Genomic DNA, 26121 nt, shown 5'->3' on the forward strand with positions numbered 1-26121 from the left:
CTTTTTATATTAAAGTAACGGTATACATACTTTGTATACAATTAATACATATTGCGTTATACCGTTATGTAATATATAGATATTTTATTAATTCCTTGTACATTAGCATAAGTAGGTCATAATCATGCTCAAGATGTTCAATATACTTATAGTTAACACAAATTGTGGCTTAACAAAGAAAGTTTGTTCTTTTGCTGCTTCGCATTTAAGTATATATGTATGTATGTATGTATGTAAGTGCTTCAATGAAACAGCGATTCTTAGATTAATTAATTTTATTTTAGTTGAAGATGTAATTTTTGTTTATTGAAGCTAATTTAAAATTCATGCATGATCATTTTGTATTTTTCAATATTGTTTTCATTCCACTAAATCGCCAAAATAATAATACAATAGATACCAAAATAGTCACACACACGTGCTATAGCCAATAAGCAATATGCTATTTTGAAAGATTTTTATTGATGTTATTTTAAAATGTTAAATGAAAATAATTGAAATTTTAACAAAAAAGGTTCTTTAATTATTACCTATACTTTTAATACCTTCGACGTTTTTTTTTTACTGTTAAGAAATTGATTAACAGATTCCTGCCTAAAGGAATTTAAGCAAATGGATTAAATAAAATTTATAAGCTGCAGGACAATGAATATTATTTATTAACACAAAAATATGTAGCGCCTAAAATACCATAATATCGAGTTGCTTAATGTCGAGTGCTAATTTTTATGAAATCTATTTAGACAATAAAAGTGTGGCTCTTTTTATAAGTTGCATTCGATCTTCGCTGGCGAAATTTTCGTTGAGTATCGAATTTTCTGTCGAACAGAATTTTGCTTTCGTTGGTGCAGCGAAGTGTTAGAAAATTGTGAAAAAAGTATGATTTTGCATTTGTTTCCTTATTTTTTGGCGGCTAGACACTAATTTTAAACAATTTGCAATAATTTCAAGCAGTTCTAACGTCGTGAATAGTAAACACAAGCCCGAAAGTCTAGTTTTACATACATATGAAAGAAAATCCCAATAGGCTGTTGGCACGATCTCTGAGTACAAAATCATGGTCATCATCAATCGATTTGCATCACAAAATTTCTTAAATATATTGTATGTCAAAATATATTCGAATGACTGCACTTAAACTCTCTTAAACGTTTTCTGCTCCTGACCAGTTTTCTAAGGTCTCATCCTCTGACGAATCGTTCAAACAGAACTCTTGTGTATTAATTAAAATTTCTTTTACCACCTTTTTATATTCGTTCGATCAGCACTTTCGACCACAGTCGACGATCGAATGCAACTCGTAATAGGGGCCTGTGCATACGTTTAAACCACAGCTGGGTAGCGTCGATTCTATGGTCCTATGATACCTAAGAAAATTATTTACATAAATGCCATAATCTTCCAGGTTGACGACGCTATCCACTCAAACCTGTAACACCTTTCCTCAAGATATGCAACTTTTTGGTGGTTGACTATCTATTTAAATTGCACGCGAACACCGAATTTGCATGCTAAGTATATGTACTTATGTATTAATCTCATTTATTTTTAATAGTTTACCATATTTCATATCAATTCATGAATTGCTTCTTCAACATTGATCATGATGGTAATTATTTGAAAACTTTTCAGTTAAAACCAAATCGTCAAATTTACCACTGCGTAGTGGGTCCTACATTGCGCTTAAAATTGATTTTCGTTTAAGATTCGATTTTCATACACACTTGCTTTAGGTGACTCAAAATAGTTAACCGATTTATTAAAAAAAAAAAATAAAATAAATTATAGAATGTATTCACAATTCTAAAGTGTGTCTTCTCTAAAAATAACCACTTGGGCAATTATGAATGACTTACAGTAACTATTTATGTATAAGATTAAATTAATGAAAATGAAGAAAGGTAGGGCAAAACCAAATTAACCCAGTAATAACTGTTCTTCTGATTCAACAGTTTCTTCAATATCTTCAACTACACCTCGCGGCGCCTCTGTGTTTGTATTTTCACTATCGACAGCTGTGTCTGCTACATTACCTTTAGTACCATAGGTTTCAATCTCGTCATCGTCACCATCCTCATCATCGTCGTCATCATCATCATCGACGTCGTCGTCATCATTTTCATCATCATCCTCACCATCTTCAAAATCATCTTCACTCTTATCATCAATATCCATTGCTTCCGCAACGTCCCCGCTGCTTACGTTCTCATCATTATCATTATCGTTATCGTTTTCATTGTCATTATCATCCTCCTCATCATCATCATCTTCGTCATCATCATCTTCATCATCTTGTTCATCAACCTCAGCATCCAGGTCAATTTCTGCATTAATACCACTCTTCGCGTCTACAACATTTGGCTCCTCCTCATCCCCCCTCTCTTTCGCATCATTATCGTTATCTGCCATGTCATTACTTACTTCGTCATTTAACTTTTCGCTTTGCTTTAGCACATGCTCTGGATGCTTCAAATTCAAGTGTTTAACAATATGTACAATATAATCAAACTTGTCATCACAATGAGGACAATGCAGGTAAGCGCCATGTGGCAAATGCTTCAATTTGTGAGTTTGTAGATTTATAATAGTCGTGGAATTTATTCGTTCCTTACATTCGTTGCACTCGTCCAACCAATCAGATATTTTCGTAAAGTTTAGTTGCTCACGATCACCCAATGAATGCACCTGAGCGATGTGATCGCTCCAATTATACCAATTGTCATTTTTAATACCACATTGTGGACATTGTATAATATAAGGGTTTTTCGAGGACTCGTAACCGAACCTATACTCCATAAAGTTTTCTTTAATACTTCCCTCATCGCCTTCGTCTTCGTCTTCGCCCTCGGTATCATTATCGTTCTCATTTTCCATTTCATCGTCATCAATGATCACAGCTTTGTTGTCGCCGTCCTTTTGGCTTTCATCATCGGCAGCGTTGGCATACTCCACTTTTGGCACACACTCCTTTTCATCCTCCATGCTGATTGTGACCGGCGATGCGTCAGCATCTTTACCATCTGCGCTCTCCAACTGCAGTTCGAGCTGCTCCATGCCATGATTGGGATGCTTTTGCTTCATGTGCTTGATAATATTGATCATATAATAATATCTCACATCACAGTAGCGACAATGGAGATAGGTGCCGTAAGGCAGGTGCTTAAATCGATGTGTTTGTAGGTTTACGAAATTTGCGCCTGATACACGTTCCTTACACTGGATGCAAATGTGCAAATGATCATTGATCTTCTTGAATTTAAGTGATGCCATACTATGTAGAGCATGCACTTTTTCAATGTGCTCACGCCACGGATGCCATTTTTCAAATTTAATACCACATTGTGGGCATTGTATGATGTAGGGGCATTTTTCCTTGGATGTTATTGAGAAGTTAAGAAGCTTGCCAGGGCTGGGATTAGCACCCGGAGCTCCAATCGCACGCATTAAGCCCATGGAGGAGCTCTTAGCTTTGGTGTCAAAGTTCGGTATACGCTCATTTCCCATCATTGGGCACCTATTGGTATGACGATTTAGATGTTTGAAGAACATTTGCTTGCGAACAAACTGTCCATAACATTTAGTGCAACAGAAGGATTTGTACGGCAAATGGCGGAATTTGTGCGACTGCAATTGGCCAATTGCCCCCTTTGTATGTGTCACCGTTACACGTTTATAACACTCTAAGCAAATGTAGTGGTGTGCATCCAACTGTCGGAAATTTAATCCCGGCCGACTGTTCAGATCATGTGCGGAGACAATGTGTTGCCGCCATGAGGCATGTGTGTCGAATGGTTCATTGCATTGCGGGCAGCGATAGGTAATGGATTCATGGTCTACTGCATTGTGATTTGAGTGAATATCCTCACTTGTCATGGGTCGGAAGGTGTTCACCGTATGAGTAAATGATGGTGAAGGCGTATCATATGAACTGCTTGTATTAAAACGCATTTGCGGTGATGGTGATGGTAACGGTGACATTGATGGACTGCGAATTTGCGCCTCACGCGGATCTATCAAATTGTGGCGTATACGTAGATGCGTGACCATGTTGGGTTTGTGGTTGTAACATGTGCTACAGAGGCGACATTTTATGTACAATTTAAACGGCAAGTGACGGAATTTATGGTCTTGCAGACCTTTTAATTTAGCGCTGTTAACAAATTCCTTGCACTCCAAGCATTGAAAATTAAACTTATCCATTTGTCGAAAGTTTAATTCTTGGCGTCGATCGAAATAGTGAATATCGTTGATGTGACGACGCCACTCGTATTGCGTCTTAAACTCCTCTCCGCATGCGGGACATAGATAGCAAAAATATTGTTCGAAATTTGCTTGCGTACCAGCACCAGTGTTATAGTCGGATTTTACGTCCTCATTTCCGCTAGGTATCAAAAGCAAGTCGTCGTCCTCATTGTTTTCGCTTGCATGGGAAATATTAGGTTTGTTTGGATGATGCTTTAATTTGTGGTCATGCAATGCACCACCGGATTCAAAAGTACAGAAACACAACGAGCAAACATAGGCTTGTGAGGGCTTCTTAAAGTCATGCTGTTCTCTTGTATGCTTTTGTAGCGCTTGGGCCGTGCTGAAGGTTGAATAACAATCTGCGCACACGTGGCGTTTTGTAGGTGTAGCAAAACTATCATCGTATCTGTATTCACCGCGGCCACCATCATATGATGTCGATGTTTCTTGCATTTGATATGACTCATCATTATTGTCTTCATCCAAGAATTGTATCTCATATGTAACGCCGTGATGCCGAACGATTTCTTTAACTGGCGCTTTGCGTGGTGAACTTATCACCGGTGTAGGTGTTCTTCGCACCGGTTGGAATGTTGCTTGGGGCCGTATAATCTTACCAGCTTTGGCAGCGATTGCTGCAGCTGCAGCTGCGGCCGTTCTGGGATTAATATGATGCACTTTGCGCAAATGTTTAACTAAACCTTTGCGATCCGTATAAGCTTTCGCACATATACGACAGCGTATGTAAGCTTTGTGTGGCAAATGGGTGAAATAGTGCTGCTGCGCATTTTGTACACCGTAGGCATTTGTAATTATTTTGCCGCATAATCGACATTGTAGTTGATGCTCATTCAATACCACGAAGCATAGTGTTTTTAAATCGGTATAACCATGTTCTTTGACTATATGCTTTCGCCAAAATTTCCTTTGTAAAAATTCTTCGCCACACTTTGGACATAAATAATCTATTTGCGTCTCATAAATATCTCGCACCTCGTTCTTTCGTTGCTCATTAGCTGGAACCTGATCATCTTCATGGTCATTCACTTGAGCAGAGTATGGATCAAAATCTCGACTGTCATCGCCGACTTCTTCTTCAAACTCATCATCAAGACGATGCTGATTAAGCAAATGTCTTACAATATCCTTGTGATTACTAAATGCGCGCAAACAAAGCTTACAGCGAAGCCAAGTTTTTGAAGGAAGATGCGAGAACTTATGCAATTGTAGTTGTTCAATTGATTTATCAGACAAAACCTTAAAAGATTTAAAAAGAATTATAGTAACAAATCGAACTCTTAACATCCCAATTGTGAGTACTTACCCTTTTGCACTCGCGGCATTCAACAGACGCGTTAGTACGCTGCTGAAATCCGAGTCCACGAATAGAACAGAAATTATGCATTTCTTGTACGTGTTCGAGCCAATCATTCTTGACTCTGAACTCAGTGCTGCAAACAGGGCATATATATTTTATGTTCTTTTCACATTGTCTTTCATTGGTATTCCCATTGTTAGTTTGACGCTGATCGGATACCTGGGTTGAACCCCGGCTGAGTACATCTTCCAGGATTGAGCTGGTTGGTAATTTCGATTTTTTTTCTCGCTTGCTCTAATAAGTTTTCGCCATCTGGGTCATCGGGATCAAACGGTTCGTTTTTCACTTCGACGCTGTCACAAGTATTTTCAAATATGTCCACTGCATTGCCTTTGATATCCCTGATCTCTAATCGTGCATTAGTCAAAGGCGGTGTAGTTGTACGGCTATTGTTGTAACTGCTGCTGCCTGGTTCACTGTTTGCACTCGCATTCAGGGACAACACTTCATCACGATGCATCAATCGCAGATGGACAATCAAGTCCTGTCGATACTTATACAAACGATGGCAGATTTTACATTTTGTGCACCGGTGTGGCAAATGTGTGAATTTATGTTTCAACAAATTTTCCATTGCATGCATTGCAATTGGCTTGTTGCATTCCAGACATTTATGGTACAATTTGTCTATTGGTACAAAATTTAATCCGCGGCGGGTATTATACTCGTGCACACCATTTATGTGACTCTTCCAAGCGATTTGTGTATCGAATTCTTCACCACAACATGGGCAAATGAACATTATGGCTATATCATAATTAACGTTTACATCTTGAGGATTCTTCGTGCTATATGGTTTCGATATAGCCGACGGCTGTAGTTTATCCACAGATGGTTCAATTCCGAAATTAAAAATTGTGTTATCGTCTTCGCCATCCGCATCCGGCGTAGTCGTCATTTGTTGCAATAGAGATTCTGGCATTATATAGCTATCGTCGTCCAAACCATCATCTTCGATGTCTTCAGGCTCGTTTTTAATCTTTGAGTCTTCTTTGTTGCTACCCTTCGCAGCATCCTCACTATCATCCATAGTATACTCATTTGAAAACATAAAGAGCTGGTCCATTTTTTTAGGTTCTCCGGCAGATTTTCTAAAGAGCTACATATATTTTGGTTAGATACAATCCCACTAATTAGAGAAGTATCGGTCAATTTTTTCTGGTTACTCACTTTTGTCTTTTACATATATTTAAGCTGATTCCCTTTCTACATTTATTCTTCGCTTTAAATTGCAGCCAGCCCACGGTTGTAGTTTTTTCACAGACGGGATCAAACTACTTTTATCAGGCAATATAGTTCAAAACAATAAAAACTATATCATTTTAAAAAACTTGTTTGACCTGGCGAAAAATTTCAAAAACACTAGCATAGTAAAATGCGATTAAATTTTAAAAAACTTTCCTCAAACCTGACAAGGACCGAAAGAAATTTCCACCATTTTTTTGCTTGGCGGTGTACCGGGAGCGTTCAGTCACGGGCGACGCTAAATTGATTTCACTCTGGGGATGTTCAGTGCTTGTTTAGTACTTGAAATAAAAACCAAATCCACACCAACGTAATGTAATGTTTATAATAACGAGTCAGAACTTTCACAACGTAACAAGGCAGCAATACTAAGTTGGATTTTACATTTTGAGCTGAAAAGCTGATTGTTTTTGATTGGATTTGGTGGGATTGATTAAAATAAATTGAAATTGATTAAACAACCTACCAATCAATCTTGGTTGTTTGGTACAAACACAGGGTTAAATATCTCAAATTTAAATAGCCAATATTGGCCATTTAAGAGCAGATTAAATGAATGAAAATCTCTATTTAAGTAGGTCATCTAAAAATTGGCCTTAGTCAGATTTTACTGGAAATCGATCCCGTACTCGGTTCTCTGACTATTGAGAGGACAAAAAAGGGAGTAAATGAGGTCATCTCTCAGTCAGAAGTTAACAGCCAAGGCGCATCAATATATGGCGGTGTTGATTGATCAGCTGATTGGATATTTTTGTCTCTACACTAGTACAAGAGAATGTCATCCAAGACGAAGTGGCGCAACATTAGGATGTCAACAAAAGAAAAAGAGAAGAGATGTTTCGAGTCGTGGGGTGTCTCCCCGCATGTCGGACACTCATTGGGCACATCTGCATGTAGTCTGCTCGGGTATGAGTTCAACATGCTGCAGTAGACAGAGCAAAGTTGGGCTATTGTGGTTCTAGTCTCCCGAGGCAGGCGAAGCACGTCAGGTGGTTGTGTGCTCAGAGCGGCATTAACAGTCTGAAATCTACGTAACTTGAGACCGACTCCCTGTGAATGCCGCTCACTGCCTGTCGATATGCTGTTGGGTCCAGATGTTGCTTTATGGACGTCTGGACTTCGTCCGTCAGTTCGTAAAGAGCTGACAGCGTAAGAGACAATCGAGACTCACTCTGGTGGTTAAGGGGATTGGAAATGTAATAATTATACAGTAATGGGGAAAGAACACGACTCTGTAGAACCGCCTGTCTTACTTTATTAGGTTACTCTGTTTGTCTCTAACCATTACTGACGAGTGTCGACCACTCAGATAATTCGCCGACCACCTTTTGAGTCTCTGTGGGAGAGACGAGTCCTCTATGTCTTCTAGTAGCGTGGAGTGACTTTGACAGATCCAACGCTACCAGTATAGTTCTCTCACAGGGGCGCTTGCGGTTTAGGCCACGTGTTATTTGAGTGTTTATGGCGTTAAGTGCTGTTGTTGTGCTGTGCACTTTACGGAAACCATACTTATGCCTCGCTGGGGTCAGCTGGTTTGCAAAATACTGGAATAGCCAGGCATCTAGTATTTTCGTTACCGGGGAAAGGAGGGTTATCGGACTATAAGACTCTCCTTTGTTGGCTGGTTTCCCCGGTTTGAGCAGTGGGACCACAGGTTAAGAACCTTGGCTAAATAGTCTATTCCTGAATGACCCAAAATTGTTCAGCATAAACAAGCATATTCCGTCGGGTCCCATGGCTTTGGAGGCTTTCGCCTCTCCGATGGCTACCTGAACTTCACCGCAAGTGAAAACAAGAGGCGCACTTTTGTTGGCAGTTTGAGCAGCCTTCTGGTAACTCTACGTTTCGCTTTGACCGCCGGAGGATGCAATGTAAATTGCCGGCTAAAATTGCTCGCGCATCGCTCCGGATACGGCGAAGCGCACTCTCCGAAAGATATTTCGACTCTGTCGTCGCGCTTTGTCGGATTAGAAAGTGACATCACGGTTGACCAAAGCTTACTCAAACCAGAGGTGAAGGTGCAAGTCTTCAGATGCTCTTCCCACTTCTACCGCTTATGTATGTACACAAGCTGCCGAATCTCCATATTGCGGGGATTACCGGGATCGACCTGACGAAGCAAGCTGCAGCAGCAGTGTGGAACTTACGCTCACCTACGTGAACGTCGGGTGGTGTGGGGAGTGCAGAGAAGGTGCTTTCAGTAAATTCTGCGAAGCCTTTCCAATCAGATTTAGTAAGTTGATATAGATCCGGTGTTCCGCGGAAGCAAAGTCGGCAGGTTTATCGATCGAGATAACTATTGGCAGATAATCTGATTCTTAGGTCGGCATAGGTCGCCATGATATGCTGTATATCAGGCCAGCGCTGACAATTGTTATGTCTGGCGAGCTTCAGCAGCTACCCATAATCCTGGTGGGTGCGTTGTCGATCATTGTGCAGAATGTCGAATCGTCTTATCTGCTCAGCCAAGTGTGTTCCCCTATGATCCTTTCACAGGATTGTATGCCAAAGATCGTAGTGCGCGTTAAAGTCGCTGATGACAGAGGGTATATAAACGATAAATATTTCGAGTCTGACATCGCCTGACCGGATAGAAAAACCCTCCCAGCCAGCAAAATATCCGGAAACGTGTCCGAAATTGGAAACAATTGCGTATAAAAACCGTTTTCGGACGTTTTTCAGATCAATCCTCCCACTACAGTGTTCATCCGAAACGTATGTGCAGAAAACTATCGAAAGTGGTTTTAAAACGGATGCGCTTTCGGTTGTTTTCCTGAAATTTGTCTGACTCAATTTTTCGTTGAAAACGATTTCATTATGAACTTCACAGAAACTTTTTCATAGTTACAGAAAACCAAACAAAAAAACAATTTTAACATTCAGCAATTATTTCAATTTGAATAAATAATTTTAATGTGTTGCTTGTGACGGAATTCGAACCTGGGACCTCCTGAAAGCTAATAAATTGTAGCACACTTCTCTGCACACTCAGCTACTGGCGAAGACGTATACATGTTTTCAAATGCTCAGTTTGAACAAATATTTTAAAATTATTGTTTTGAAATAAGATGATGACATTTCTGGAAATCGTTTTCTGAACGTTTTCGGATACGAAAAATGTACGAAACTGCACTTTCGGCAAAAAGTACGTTTCTCTGCTGGCTGGGCTGACATTCTAGGATGGTATTTCTGCATGAACGAAAGACACAAGATCACGCCTTCCCGAAAGAAAGAAAAGTTATTTTCTAGCTGTCGAAATCTCGACGCCATCTTTGTTGTAAGAAGTAAACAACGAAGATAACAAAAAAAACCACGTAATTGTTGAACGCATGAATAAATCATCTCGTTGTGTTAAATTATTCTAAAACGACTAATGTCAAAGTCGCCCAACTTTTTTCCTAAATGCGATTATAACGGGCTAGTAAGAAGAAGACGTGATCTTGTATTTTTGGTTCATAGTATTTCTGCGGTCGATTCGCTGAGACGATAGTGCAAGGTGAAAAACTGCGAAAAGGTTTATTACTGTATATACTGTGCACATTAGAAAACGGGATAAAGTTAAAACAGAAATTTGGCAATGTTAACACACATTTAGTACAAAATGAGGGAAATGTTTAGTTATTTGCAGGTCGTTTCTGGGGTAGGGGGGCGGAGGGGAGGGGGCCTGGCTCCCTAAACCCCCTCCATTCGAAAGGGGACAGCCCACACTTTACGAAAAGTCGCACCCCCCGCCCCCTTCCCCCCTTCGGGGCCTCCCACAGACCCCTGGGGAACCGTTTGAAAATGGGCGAAAAACAGCATTTACCTAGGGAAATTGAGCAGTTTGAAGTGGAATATAACACAACTAACAGAATCTGTGAAGTTTTTAAATAAAAGAAGTTATCCCAAGGTGGTTATCAGCCGAAAGAAGGGGGCCTGAACACCTTTCTGCGTAGGCGGCCGTCGGCCGCACTTAGGGATTATAATCCCTACGCAGTAGAATTCTCCTTTCTTTGTTGCCAAAGAAGGGGCGCTGAACACCTTTTGCAGAGAACACTTTTCTGCGTAGGCGGCCTTCGACCGCACTTAGGGATTATAACCCTCAGGCAGTAGAATTCTCCTTTCTGGTTTGCGAAGAAAAGGAGCTGAACACCTTTTGCAGAGAACACCTTTGTATAATTTTAATGCTTACAGGGTTATATCTATTTCCTTTTGTCTCTCATTCTTTTGCATATTTTGGAGTTTGACAGCTGAAATAATTTGGATATGCAACCAAAGTCAGACGAATGATTTTGAAGGTGTTTTTATTTAATAAATTGTGATTAATTGGTTAATATTAAAGTCATAAAGAAAGTTATAACTCATCGAGTAAAGTGTAAAGTGAAGGAGAATATAAAAATATATTGCTGTAGTGACTGCTTTAAGGAGAATAGGAGTGATAAATTTACGCTAATTTCCGAATTTTACAAAAAAGGGCATATTTCTAACCCAATTTGTAAATAAATTAGTGACCAAAAATTACAAAAGTGGGTGTTAAAATAATGTTTAGACCCTTGGCTACAAGTGTGTGCAATTTTTTTTTAGATCGGGTCACCCCTTTGGACGCAATACCTGGAAATAGATCGGCAACGTACTAAACCGTACCCCAAAATGGAGACGTGGGGTTATTGCAGACAATTCAATAGTTTGACAGCCATATTTTCATTTGAAGGAAAGCTTGCTGATGGTAACAGCGAAACATCGATTTTTTCGTTGCATCGATTTTTTCGTTGCATCGATTTTTTTTCAATATCCCTCCTGTAATTTATGCTATGCGATTTACAAACATATGTATATAAACAATAACTTTACTTTATGAATTGTGAAAATTACAAATAGAAATAAATTGTGGTAAAAATGGGAAAGTGTGCTCTCTGCTTTAAAAGAGTGCAACGCGGAACGGGACCTTTTTTCCAGGTTCCATCCCAGGAGTCTATACGGTTGCTATGGGGCCAAAAATGCGGGATTCAGTTTAAAGTAAGAGATGTTGTCTGTGTGGATCATTTTTCGCGTTCGGATATGATATGCGGAGCGAAGAGATCAACCTTGCTGCCAAAGGCCATACCAATTCCCCCATCGCAATGCGCCACCAGCTCCAACTGGACACCATCTGATAATCGTAAATTATTCACGGAATCATGTTATGCCGAGTTAGAGTAAGTTATAAAATTATTATATTTATGAACTCGAAATGTCAATCTTTAATACAGGTCGGATATTTCTACTTCAAGTTCCCAATCCCCAGAGATACTGGATTCAGGAATTTCCTCACAGGCAAGGTAAGTGAAGAACTAATTTTTAACAAAGTTGAAAATTATTTCTAAGCCCGTATACTAAATAAAGTGTATTGAACTATATAACTTATAACATACATATTTCTGTCATTTAATTAGCTCATCGTCTTTTTTAACTGATGGAACCGACAAGCTCGTCAAAGGTTGCCAAATGTTAATAGAGTAAGTGCATCTTAAAGGATATGATACTGAAGTGTATTGCTTGAACAACTTAAAAAACCGTATGTATTTCTTTAATTTAATTAGCTCATATCTTTCTTTAACTGCTGTAACTAAAAAAAACGCCAAAGATTGCCACACGCAAACAGAGTAAGTGGTTGTCGAGGGATTTTGCTTTGAATTATTACTTTTGAACTTACATACATACATACTTTCAGACCTACTATTAGGGAGGCCCCCATGGAGAAGGAAATCTTTGACCTGAAGAGAGAGGTAAAAAAATTGAAGGCGGAAAACAGGGACTTGGCTCATCAGTTGAATATAGCGAATGCTGTGCAAAATAATTTTAGACAAATCTTTACAGAAAATCAAATACGTAAAATGATTTTTCCAGGCATGTTTTAAAATTTTCTTGGTAGAAAGTTAATGTAACTATTTTATTTATTTTACATAGATCGATCTGTGAAATGGTCATGGGAAGACATTTCCAGCGCAATATGTTTACACGCAGCAGGGCCAGCGGCATATACACATTTGTATGACAAAGGGTATCCGCTACCCCATGTATCTACCCTTCAGCGTTGGTATCACAAAAACGATCTAGTGGAAGGACTTCTCACTCCGCCAAACGACCTTCGTGACCTAGAAATGCCTGAAATATGCGACGAAGAAAAAACCTCCCTGATTCCTTATTTCTCGGACCAAAAATACTCGTAACTAAAACTTGAAAAACATGCTTACATCTTTTTACACTACCTTGTATATGTGTAAATTTTATGACTTTGATAGTAGGTTATTAGGGCATATCATATTAAAAGTGTACGCTACGATTGTAATTGTTCTGATTCAGTGATGGTATTTGCATAGTTTTCACAAAAAATCGGACTACGATGGAATCAGTAATTCACCCCAATATTATTATTCTGTAGAAAAGTATTTTCAAATCAAATAATTTTTAAGCAAAAAACAAACCCGACTTCCAATTCTCATTAAAATTTAAGAGCACTGTTAATTTCTTTTTGATCCAATGATCGTATCTCAACCAAATTAGTATGGGACCACCTCTGAGGAACATCCTTTCCTTCAAAGAAAATATTTATGAATCGGTTAACCTGGTCAAAAGTTGTACATAAAAGAAAGTTGTACATAAGAGAAAAAGAAAGAAAAAAAATATTTCGATGAATTGATAACCTCATCCTTTTTTGAAGTCGGTTAATAAGAAATTCAATTCGATTTTATATACAAATATATACTAAATGTTCAGCTGCAAAGATGCAATCATACATTTAGTCTGTTCCAATAGCAGTCCGGTTAACAGGATTTAGTCAGAACTTACAGGAAGTCGTTCCTATTGACATAAAACCTGTAAGTGGGAACACTTTTGAGAGAGTAACTGAGCAACTGTTCCTAGTCAGAAGTTACAGGATTTAGTCCGGAGTTTTTTTTTCCTGTAAATTCATGAAAAGTGTCAAACGATCAGCTGATTTGCATGTGCAAACAAAAACAGAAAGCGGTGAAAGCAAATAAATAGTCTGTTCCAATAGCAGTCCGGTTTACAGGATTTAGTCAGAACTTACAGGAAGTCGTTCCTATTGACATAAAACCTGTAAGTGGGAACACTTTTGAGAGAGTAACTGAGCAACTGTTCCTAGTCAGAAGTTACAGGATTTAGTCCGGAGTTTTTTTTCCTGTAAATTCAGGAAAAGTGTCAAACGATCAACTGATTTGCATGTGCAAACAAAAACCGAAAGCGGTGAAAGCAAAGAACCTTATATTTGTAAAAAAAAAATGGAAGTAAACAAAGAAATGATTGAATATGTATAGATTTCAATAATTAGTTAGTGATACTTCAGTTAAATCAGTGTTGTTCAAATGACATGTAAACAAACCGACTGACGTTTTTACAGGAAATAGTGCTTTTTGCGTTCCCGTGCACTTCTGGATCTGTTCTCCTTTTACTCTCACTTGATAGAGTAGAATTGTAGTTTGACAGTTCCACACATGATTCAACAACTACAGGTTGTAGCAATCGTACAAAAACAACATTTACCGTTGGTATGAACTCCTTGTGTCATCAACATCTTCTTTATCTATTCATATTCGTATGTATATGTATACCCTGCATACCAGGATTTCATAGAATTCTGAAAGGTTTCACAATTTTTTTAAGAATTTTCTTTAAGAAATCATACAGAAAGTTTTTACTAGTTCTTGTCCACCGCTTCATATGTTTTTCTTTACAGATTTCTAAAAGAATCGTAACAAATTTCCGATACTGAAAGATTTCGGGAGCATTTGTTTGCAGGGTATATATACGTATATGTGTATGTATCCGCGGATATGTAAATAAAGCAAAATAGACGATAATTTGACACAAGCGTGCTCATAAGAAGAAGCATAGCTTCTATCGCTATCGCCTGTAATTGATGCGCCTTGGTTCCACAGGTTTTAGTCCGAAGTTCAAAGGAACAGACTAATTAATAATACAATTTTATAAGACGCCTTTTACGTTTTCTAAAAGTAACGGCCCTAAGATGGTCTGATGTGCATTTCTATTAACATAAATATCACTCATTTACTTCAATAGTATCATAACTCGAAAAAGCTAAACTCGAGAAAAACGTTTTTAAAGTTTTGAATTTACATATACTCATACAGTAAAAAGTAATATATATTTAGTCTGTTCCAATAGCAGTCCTGTTTACAGGATTTAGTCAGAACTAGGGCATTCAATCCCGAAGCATTTTAACAATCCCGGGATTTCGGTGTTCAAAAATTCTAATCCCGGGATCCCGAGATTTTACGGTATTTCAACTTCACAAGTTTTTGCATTTTACAGTATGTTCGCCTTTTTTTATTCTAAAATATCTATATTGTCAAGAACATGTACCCATATTTGCAGAAACCCTTTTCCAAAAAAGGCCAACCAAGTAAAATGAAGAACAACTCTGTCACACTGTAAAAGCTTGTTGTGTTTTGAACTACTACCCTGCAAAAATCGCGACTACTCCAAGCATGCATGTAAAGAGTACTCCCGAAGGACCAAGGAGTACTCCAAAATTAACCACAATTCATATAAAAAATATGGTCCAATTAACATTGCGATGTCCTAGGGCAGGACCATATACTCCATCCCTGCATTACATCGGAGTAGCACAAAACTATTCCAACATATTAACAATGGCATTGTTGTTTTATTTTTTCGTTTGTCCACTCTTTTGTTCTTCACTTCTCAAATGCTTTTTCGAAATCAATAAAAACCAAGAGAAAACTTAAAAATTACATGTTACCTCTGACGGCATTCGAACCCGAATGTGCTGGGAGCTAAGAACTAACAGCGAGCATCTCTACACGTTCAGCTACAGCCAGACATGCAATTGTGCTTTCAAATGCTCAACTTCAATCACGTTTCGTTAAAACACGAGCAGTGATCGGATAACAAACAATAAGCTGGCGCAGAGACACGAGTTGGTCCGCTACAGCATGACAGAGGAACACTTTTGTAAGTACTCCAATTTACCACAAGTAGACTACATGGTCCAACGATTTTTGCAGGGTACCAGATTTTTCGTTATTACATAGTTCTTGCACAAAATATTTGAACAAGTACTTTTATTCAGGCAATGCCTGAAATTCACTTCCAAGTGCAAATTGCTCAAGTTCCTTAAAAGACAGAAGAACACTCTTGGCGATATCTTTTATATCTGACATTGCTACAGGCAGGATTGATTGCCCGTCTCTGCTTGAGAGATTGCACTTCAATGTCCGAGGTAGTACTAAAGCTCCTATTAATAGAACTATAGCTGAGTTTAAGATTAAACGCTCGATCTGGCTGGTTTAAACTAAAATCAGCCAATCAAATGTCAGCCAATTTAAACTCGGTTTACTTAATCTAAGTTTAAACTGGCACTGAAAAACGGGCCCTAACAGTAGCTACACACGACGAGCATATCCGCGCACATGCGCGGCTTGCGGGTCATGCTCGGCGTTTGTATGGCGGTTTGCGCGCATGCTCGCCAAAAATCAAAAAATTTTGATTTTCAACGAGTATGCTCGTCGTTTGTAGCGTGGTTTGCGAGCATCGCATTGGAAACAAAAACAACAACCTCACTTTGTGTTAATGCTTGCAGTGTGCACATCGCGGATAAATGCATCCAAGCCATGTGCGTTAATTGAATTTTTGATAAATTAGGCTAAATTACTATATGTATATGTATGTACATACATATAAGTAAAATATAAATAAATTTAAGTAACACATACATAAAAAATCCTAAGTCATAAGTATTTCAATTGCATCATCCGCGTCTTTCCTTTCCATGTTTACGCTTTGAGTACAAAATCACTTATGAGCCGCTCGCCGTCTGTAGCAAATGACAGCGAGCATGTTGGCGCACATGTGCGCGGATATGCTCGTCGTGTGTAGCTACTGTTAGTAAAAAAAAGGCGAAAAGTCGTCGCGAGGCGACTAAAGCCGATTCCAAAAAAGGTCGAGTTTTTTCAGTGATAAGTCGATTTTTGACTAAAGTTAGAATCGACTTTTCCATCCCTAGTTCGCATCCCTATTTATCTTTGAAGTCTAGTTTGCTTTGTGAGTTGTGAAAATTAAATTGAAGGAAAAATGGGACGGTGTGCTATCTGCCATAAAAGAAGGGAACGCGGAACGGGGCCGTTTTTTCGGGTTCCAGCCGAGGAGTCCCAACGGTTGCTTTGGGGAAAAAATTGCGGGGTACATTTTAAAGAAAAGGACAGTGTTTGTGTGGATCATTTTTCGCGTTCGGATATGATAGGCGGTGGGAAGAGATCACAGTTGTTGCCAAAAGCCGTACCATTTCCCCCATCGGAATGTCCCAACACTACAGCAACAACAACAACCAACTCTAACTGGACGCCATCTGATCATGGTAACTTATTTACGGATTCATATTATGCCCAGTTGGAGTAAGTTTTAGAATTATTACTTTTATGAACTTGAAATATCAATTTTTAATACAGGTCGGATATTGGTACTTCTGATTCCCAAGCCCCAGAAATACTGGATTCACCAATTTTCTCACAGGCAAGGTAACTGAGAACTCGTAATTTTTAACATAAATGAATTGTTTTTAAACACGTATAAAATGTATTAATTATAAAATTTATAACATGTAAATATTTCTTTAATAGCCCATCCCCTTTTTTAACTAATGGAACAGAAAAGATCGTCAAAAATTGTCAAATGTTAATAGAGTAAGTGCGTATTGAATACTGAAGTCCATTCATTGTAAAATTTAAAAATCGTATGTATTTATTTCTTTGATATAAATAGTTCATACGTTTCTTTAACTGCTGCAACTAAGAAACCCGCCAAAGATTGCCAAACGCAAACAGAGTAAGTGATTGGTTTTGGGCGTTTGCATTTTTATTTTGTTGCTTTCACAACTACCTGCATACATACTTTCAGACCTATTATTATGGAGGCCCTCATGGGGAGGGATGTCTACGAACTGAAGAGAGAGGTGAAAAAATTGAAAGCGGAAAACAGGGACTTGGCTCATCAGTTGAACATAGCGAATGCTGTCCAAAATAATTTTAAACAAATCTTTACCGAAAATCAAATGCGTAAAATGATTTCTCCAGGCATGTTTTGAAATCTTCTTGGTAGAAAGTTAATGTAACTATTTTATTTATTTTACATAGATCGAAACGTGAAATGGTCATGGAATGACATTTCCAGCGCATTATCTTTATACGCAGCAGGGCCAGTGGCATATACATATTTGTATGACAAAGGGTATCCGCTACCCCACGTCTCTACCCTCCAGCGTTGGTTTCGCCAAAAGGATCTAGAGGAAGGCCTCTCCACCACGCCAAGCAACTATCATGACCTTGACATGCCTGAACCATGCCACGAAGACAAAACTTCTCTGATTCCAGATTTCTCAGACCAAAAATAGTAAAACAGTTAAAGAACATGCATACATCTTTTAGGACGTACCGGAAGTATACTTCCTTGTAGTATGTGCATAAGTTTATTATAAGTTGTATAACTTTGAATAATTGGTTTTTCTGGCCTATTCTAAATACATTCGTATTGCGATTTTCTTGAAATCAATAGAAATGCTACCACAGAATCCTATTTGATATGAGCGGATGTACTCAAGTTTATGCTGCGATCGTATCCACTCTGATTCAGTGATGGAATTTGCTTAAATTCCACGAAAAATATATTTTTTCATCTAGCGGTCGTGCATGTCCCCATAAAAATTTAACTTCTTACAAGATTTTAGGTACAAATATAAAACTTTGTTATATGTACAGCTACAAGGGTACATTGGTACATGAATTAGATTTGAAATTCTATAACCCAAATTCAAGAAACTTTGCATTTTGTAAATAAAATATGTATGTACATACTGAGTGTAGCTACGCTTATTTTCTTGAAAGAATTTACAGTTTATAGTTTAACAATGCGTTTGACTAATAAATATTTTTCCGTAAAATATTCCGAAATATTTGTCAGTTTTGAGTAGAACATGGATGATTGTTTGGTGTCACAAATAATTTGAGAAAAAAACGTGTATCTTTGTTTGGGTTAAATCTTGCAATAAATGTTTCACCAGCTTTCCTATGAGCTCGAAACTTCAAACTTAGCTCAGAACCAGATGGCGATGCAATATGAAAGGTATTAGTCCGCTAGATGGAGCAGGAGTCGAGATATTTGAAAAGCCCGTATTTATAGTCTGATCTGGTTCATATTTGGAATGATTAGGGCTGATCGGGATCTTGTGTACATGCTCTTGCTTTTGAATATTTCGGTGAATTTGTAAATTCACAACAGCATTCAGACGGTTGCCACAGCCCTTATGTACATATATCACCTACATGGAGGGAAATAATTTCATAAAAAAAATTTGCTGGAAGGTGGCATCGGGTTCAAATATGTCGAAACCCTATGTATGGTCTGATTTAGGTTATATTTATAATATATATTATCTACATTAAAGGAATAATTCCACAAACGATTTTGCCGATAGGTGGCGCAAGTCAAGATATTTGGAAAACTCGTATTTATAGCTCCGTTTAGTTCATATTTGGAAAGCTTGTTTTAAAACTATTTTTGTAAAAATAACAAATCGGGCAAATCGAGCAGAAAAAAGATATCACCAAATGAACCACCTGGGCCCGGAATACGAGAACACTCTTGGCAATATAAATAATTTCAGCAGATCTCTCAAACAGGCGAAATTTGAAAATTGCAGCAGCGATCACACAATACATATAAAGTTATTTCAGAATTTCTTCATTAAAAAATATATTAAAACTAAATAGTAAATAATAGATTTCGGGGTCCTCATATTTCCTACGACGACTCCGAACGTCAAAAAGCTATAGGTTTCCTTGCCTACGCAGTTTTTTCTACAATTTATCAGTATAACAGACTTCGAAAAATCTTGCATTGTCACGTGTGACACGCTCTTTATTTTGAATTATGTTGCCACCCTTCCTCATAACTAACTGTTATACTTATTTACTACAATGTTTACAATAAAAACAAAAGTTACACGACCAAGCGGACCAAGCAAGCATTTATTTTTTTTTTAATTTTAGAAATACAATATGGAAATAAGTATTTTTAAACAAAATATTAAGAGATAATAAAAAATAATCAGCAAAATTTACACATTTAGTAGAACGAAATTAAAGGGGCGACCCTGCGATTGTCACATTTGCAACGACCAGCAACTTTACTGCATTCGATCGTATGTTTTCTGCCAGATTTTCTGATTTGTTTTGCACATTGCACCAAACTACACTGCGACGGCCGATACGTATTCCGATTTCAATGAATTTAAATGGAGGAAACACTACAACCACAAGCGGCAATAGCGATACCAACGAGGTGTGCCTTTGGAGAACCAGTGAGCTGCTAAAAGGCTGTCATACAGTGGGGAGTGGTTACGCTTGTATCGTGCTTAACCGGCCAATACAAGTGTCACCGCCGATAGTTAAAAAAATATGGCAAAATGGTAAATATGATCAATTAAAAACTATACATACATATCTATATTTATAGTTACGTATGTACATAAGTTGCTTTATAAATATATATTACAACTTTTGCACAGCACAAATTCGTTGCCTAATAGATGGTGGCGCTAATCACTGGAATGAATTCATGCATATGCATTGTGAGGGAGAGAAACTAAAGCTACCGGAATATATAACTGGAGATTTCGACTCCATTACAGAAGAAACAAGGAAGCTTTTTAGTGCACCAGATATTAAATACCAACACACACCTAACCAGAACGAGACAGATTTTACAAAAGCTTTACGATTTTTGCAACCACAGATGAAATCAGAAGACATACAGGAAGTTATTGTATTTCAAGAGAATACAGGCCGTCTAGATCAGATAATGGCGAATATAAATACTTTATTCAAATTACAAAGCGATCTACTTAACATATATCTCTTGAGTAGTGCTTGTTTGAGCTGGCTACTTCTGCCGGGTAAACACAAAATTATAATACCAAAAGAACTAGTCCACTGTCAGCGTTGGTGCGCATTGATACCGGTTGGTAGTAGAGCGAATTCAGTGACTACTACCGGATTGAAATGGAATCTATGTATGTATCGATTATTTAACGCAAAAGCTATTCTATAAATACAACTTTTTATCAATCCTAAACAGCGAAATCACCTATGGAGTTTGGTCATATGGTTAGCACATCAAATACCTATGCTGCTCAAGAGGTATGCATAGAAACAGATAGTGGTTTAATTTGGTCTATGGGATTATGGGCACAAAATGACTAACAATAGTAGTACTTCAAATGACACGTTAGGCTTAGTAGATAAATATTAATGTAGTGTAGTAGGTAGGTAATTCTTGTTCCCAGTTATGTAAGTAGTTAAACTTAAATTGCGAAAGCTATACTGCAATACGTTCCATGGTAATTTTTTTTTCAAGAAATGTCTGATAAGATTTTAGGAAAGCATGTTGCGTCTGATGAGTAATGATCTATAGTTGCGTTCAATGAAATATTTATCTATTAGATAATTATTCGCGATTGTGCAAAATGTGTTTGATGTTACACAACCCTGTAAAAGGGCATGTTTTTGCCATCTTGTCCTTGTCCAGCATTTCATAAAAGAGAGAGGGGCATCAAAATGCGACATTTTTTGGTAGAAACGAAAAAATAAGTTTGGGATATTAATTTCTTTGCACTAGCAAATATTAGTTTAAGAAAAATTGTGCCATTTGTCAGCTCGATAACGCAAAATATTGTCCAATTGTTACAAAGAGAAAGGTCCAAGACGAATAACGCTGTACATTTTTCCTTTAATTTTTAAACACAAATCCACGATCTCATGCGTTTGTGAGATTCTGAAAAAATTCTTAAAAATGTTACTTAGTGGCAAGGTGACTTATAGTCGAATAAAACTCGTATGCTTACAAGCGGCTTCAAACATACTTATAATATAAAATAAGAAATGTAACTAAAATTGTTAATTATTACCCCTTACATACATGCATTATTTACTATATGCAAGTAAGTTGCACTAGCTAATTTTACATATAGAACGTCTAATTGGAAGTAATTGCACGACTGAAGTGTATGTATATGAGAAGACAGCTTTATTTTAATAAAATTATAAATTTAACGTAAACAAAAACATTGAAATTTAATTCTAGTTCTTAAGAATACAAAATTCAGTTTGTGTCGCTGGCCAGGATACGCTTCATGCGCGCATGTGCTTGTTTCAAATGTGCCAGTAATTTCATATTGTTTGCTATGGCGGCATTTGTATTATTATTTTGGCTGGTGGTGTTTCCGCCTGGAGTGGCTCGTTGTAGACCATTTGCTCGCACTCCGCATGTCTGAGTGCGATGTAACTGCAATCGTTCTTTTGTCGTGAAATATTTGCTACACACTTTGCACGGATAAAGTTCTGTCGATACGTCGACGCTGTTACTGTCACCTTCTACTACTTGGTTTGTGGAATTATTACCTTGGCAGACATGGCAATCCTGCAAGTGCTGCATCATTTTAGGTTTGCTGGATTTTGTTTTGGAGCAAAGTTTACATTTAAGATATGACTGGAATGGCATGTGCATGAAGCGATGACGTTGCAAATCGGCATGCTTCGTGGTATGTTGTACATCCATACAGTCGAGACAAAGGTAGGACTGTTGATTTTCAAGCATTTGAAAATTTGTCTGAATTGCATTTTCTATATTGTGCTCGGTAAAGACGTGCCTGCGCCAGCTTGATTGTTCATTGAACTCTGAGCCACACTCAGGACAGAGATAGTGAATGTTTTCCTCCAGCAATGCATTCTTGTTAGATTTATTGGCTATTGGAAGATTATACTTATGGCCATGAATCTGGACTGCTGTTTGTTTTGTAGAATGTGCTGATGTTTCCGATTCGCATAATTTTAAACGTTTTCGCGGCGGTGACCAAATAAAATTGTTTGTCTGTGTGGAAGGATCGTTATCATCGTCGACTGTATCTATTTCAATGCATATTATCACTTCTTCTTCATCTCTCTTTTCTTGTTTAAAGTTTTCAACTATGGCATCGCTCTTGTTTTGCGCGCCATTATGGACCATGGGTTGTGATTCCTCCTCAATGGATTCGAATACATCAGCACATAGTTCTTCAAAATCATCTTCTGTTGTAGATTCCGTAGGAGTTATTGTGTAACTCTTAGATCCCTTATCACAATCCTTGATTATTCGAACGTTACTTCGACGGATTGCAGTATCAGCACACTCACTGTTCTTTTGTCTTTGTTCTTGCTCAAATCTTTGTTGTTTAGCTGCTAGTCTTGCCTTTTCACTTGCATAAGTTTGCTTTTTCTGCTGCCTCCCACGCTTATTATCATTAGCTGGATCCATCTCCTCGGTGCTATCTATTACTTTATATCGCCTCAGTATTGCATCTAATTCAGTGTTAAGACGATCATTTATCTTCGCTCCCCATTCAACTGGCTTTTTAATATAGGGCTTGGCTTCGTTGAAATGTCGGGGATGAGCATAAACGAAATGTCGAAATATTTCCGATTTGAAAGACTTTTTTACCATACAGAAAGTGCATTTAAAGAACAGCCGGAACGGCAGATGAGTAAAACGATGACGTTGCAATTTCGGTTGTTCATTAGTGTACAACAGCTTGCGGCACTGTAAGCAATAGTGGTTACGTGAGCCGGAGATGCGATGCATTCGCAAATCATGAGAGGTAGATGCATGTGTGTCTAAATGCTTAAGCCACTGTTCGTATCTATCGATGTTCTTGCCACATTGTGGACAAATAAAACGCAAATAGAATTCCCGATTTAAACGTGGATCCCGAAGCAACTTTTGTTCAGCCGTTTGGATTATGTTGGTGGTTGTCTCACTTTCTATTTGCCGCATTTTCTCTACCATCATTATTTGACGGCTATGGAAGCGGTAGAGATGTTCACAAAGAGCTCGTTTACGTGTGAATCCTCCTTTGCAATGTCGACAACGATACGTACGGTTAAATGGCAAGTGCAGAAAACGATGGTATTGGAGCAGTGCAATGGCTTGATTGGCATTGGCAACCCATTTATGACAAACTTGACATTCATGGAAGCTCTCACTAATTTCTTTAAAATCGAAATCTGCTGGTGTTTTGTGTATATAATCATGCTCCTCATTTAAATGGCGACGCCAGTCCTGCTGTGATTCGAATTCCACTCCACATTCTGGACACACAAACGTCATATGCGACTCCAATCGAGGATTGGCGAAATCATTGTGCCCACTGCTGCCACTACTACCATATGAACTCGACATTATTGAGACATGTGTAATTGACGAAAAAGTGTGAAAATTTTTAATGTGGATTCCTTTTTAATTATTGAAGAATTTTTTTCTATCACAAATTTCGCACTATGCAAGTATTTCACACAGAATTTATTTTTTATTTTTTTTGGTTGTACCAAACTGCCCTGCAAGAACAGTGACTATCATTTGACAAATCATTTGATGGGCAAGACTGATGGAGATTTCTGTCACTGGCTACCCATGATTCAATAATACAAGGTTCGATAAATTGACAGTTGTCTCTTTCGCACCGCTCCCTTAGCGGTGGCACCGTGTTGCTTCTTTGCAAATTTACATGGAAACAGTGTAGCTTTGTTGTGAAATAAAAGTATAAGCTTTTGTGCAATATGTTTATTTGTATATGCATATGAAGCATATTTAACTGATGAAAACATAAGCATTGGATGTTTATATCAATCTCATAGTAGTCTTATTTTAATTTTGAGTCATTTTGCAGTTTTTATACAGCTAAGTAGCATATAAATTACGTAATTCACGTAGATATATAAATATTACGTTCAACATTTCGTTTAAAATGCCAGATTTCCTGCAAATACTTAAGAATTTACAAAAGGAATTTCACTACTAATTGCCTACTTTGCGTACTTTTCTACTACCATTTTCGCAACAAGGGATTGCATTCTTGCCCTTTCTCTGTCCTTCGCAAACGCAACCTTTTGTAAGGGAGTGTCAAACCGCAGCTGTCAATAATTATCTAACCTTGTATTATTGAATCATGCTGGCTACCTACAAGTTTCTATCAAATTCTAAAGGCCGGTCCACATAGAACTTTCACGTTGGTTTTGGCATTGGCGTTGGTTTGACAGAACGCACGTTAAAAGTATGCTTGCTACAATGAACGCTTAGCAGCGAATGCTCGGGCCACTAAATTAACATACTAACGATAGATAAATTAATATTTCATATCAATAATTGCATTAAAAACGATATTTCTTGCCCGCGCTTGATTAAAATATTATTTATACATACATAATTTCATTTATTTGCAACAGCTGACGAGCGACGCTCGCGAAAAGTTGAGAGTTGGCCATCTTTTTGCTTTGTGTTGGCGTGAACGTTGTCGAATTTTGGCTATGTGGACGGCTGCATTTGAATTCATGTATTCATAGTCAGCTGTTGAAGCGACGCCAACGCCAACGCAACGCCGAAGTTCTATGTGGACGGGCCTTAAAGGGCAGTGTGAAAAATCTGATGGAAACTTTCGTGTACGTGTGATGCTTCATCTCCTTCTAGCATATACGTTTTGGCATATTGCTAGACTGCTCACTCCCATTGAGTTCGGCATTCAGATTTGAATCATCAGTGATGTAAATCTTCGACAATTATGAGTGATCAACCTTGATAGAAATATAAGTCAGCAATGTGCAGTCAAATTTGATGTAATAACCGATCATTCATGACACATCAAGTCTGACAGGTTTGCCTATCATTCCTGATTATTCACAGCTGATGTAAAAATTCGTCAAGTCTGATCTCTCACGCATGATTAGAAAGCTTTCATTAATGACACATTTAAGACATTTTTTTTTCTTTTATTTTCATAAAATCTTAAGACCTAATTATTAATCATTAAAATATTAGATGATAAATAATTAATGTCTTACGAACGAAAAATTAAAAAAATCAGAAATGTTTTTCATAAAACACATACACTGGCGACAGAAATAATAGAAACGACTTATTTCAGTGCATTTCTTTTGCGTATTAATGGCCCCAATATGTATGGCGATTGGTGTCCAGTTGCTGGTTTAGTAGCCATGGCTACCAGTATCCTACTTGGTATTATGTATAGCGACTAATGCAGCGTTTTTGCTGCATTTAAAATGCAACATTTAGCACTTTCGAACATATGTTTTCGAAGAGCGTTCATGCTCGCATTTAGCAAATGTACATTTACGCGAGTTCGAAATCGTATGCTT

The 26121-nt window shown here is 37.8% G+C and overlaps 5 protein-coding genes across 5 annotated transcripts; 3 read left to right on the forward strand and 2 right to left on the reverse strand.

Annotated features, from left to right (window-relative positions):
- Positions 1-893: 893 nt before the first annotated feature.
- LOC118753050 (zinc finger protein 423-like) lies at positions 894-7121 on the reverse strand. Its single transcript, XM_036487900.1, is given in 4 exon segments — positions 894-5502; positions 5570-5848; positions 5850-6722; positions 6794-7121. Coding segments are annotated over 3 exon segments (4704 nt in total). The 5' UTR covers positions 6690-6722; positions 6794-7121; the 3' UTR covers positions 894-1917.
- A 4530-nt stretch (positions 7122-11651) lies between these two features.
- On the forward strand, positions 11652-13175 carry LOC118753049. The gene is made up of 6 exons (XM_036487899.1): positions 11652-12042; positions 12097-12165; positions 12280-12342; positions 12427-12489; positions 12558-12733; positions 12794-13175. Exons 1-6 carry the CDS (start codon positions 11744-11746, stop codon positions 13054-13056), a joined length of 933 nt encoding a protein of 310 aa, XP_036343792.1. The 5' UTR covers positions 11652-11743; the 3' UTR covers positions 13057-13175.
- A 3649-nt stretch (positions 13176-16824) lies between these two features.
- On the forward strand, positions 16825-18743 carry LOC118753053. Its single transcript, XM_036487902.1, has 6 exons — positions 16825-17280; positions 17335-17403; positions 17506-17568; positions 17648-17710; positions 17783-17958; positions 18019-18743. The coding sequence occupies exons 1-6, from the start codon at positions 16961-16963 to the stop codon at positions 18273-18275; spliced, it is 948 nt and encodes a 315-aa protein (XP_036343795.1). The 5' UTR covers positions 16825-16960; the 3' UTR covers positions 18276-18743.
- An 84-nt stretch (positions 18744-18827) lies between these two features.
- Positions 18828-21953, forward strand: LOC118753054 (thiamin pyrophosphokinase 1-like). The gene is made up of 3 exons (XM_036487903.1): positions 18828-20348; positions 20448-20951; positions 21017-21953. The coding sequence occupies exons 1-3, from the start codon at positions 20084-20086 to the stop codon at positions 21139-21141; spliced, it is 894 nt and encodes a 297-aa protein (XP_036343796.1). The 5' UTR covers positions 18828-20083; the 3' UTR covers positions 21142-21953.
- On the reverse strand, positions 21942-24278 carry LOC118753052 (zinc finger protein 845-like). Its single transcript, XM_036487901.1, has one exon. It carries the CDS (start codon positions 24149-24151, stop codon positions 22040-22042), a length of 2112 nt encoding a protein of 703 aa, XP_036343794.1. The 5' UTR covers positions 24152-24278; the 3' UTR covers positions 21942-22039.
- Positions 24279-26121: the final 1843 nt, after the last annotated feature.

This window comes from Rhagoletis pomonella, unplaced genomic scaffold, assembly GCF_013731165.1.
Source record: "Rhagoletis pomonella isolate Grant_MI unplaced genomic scaffold, Rhpom_1.0 Rhpom_scaffold_02071, whole genome shotgun sequence".
Classification (NCBI taxonomy): Eukaryota; Metazoa; Arthropoda; class Insecta; order Diptera; family Tephritidae; genus Rhagoletis; species Rhagoletis pomonella.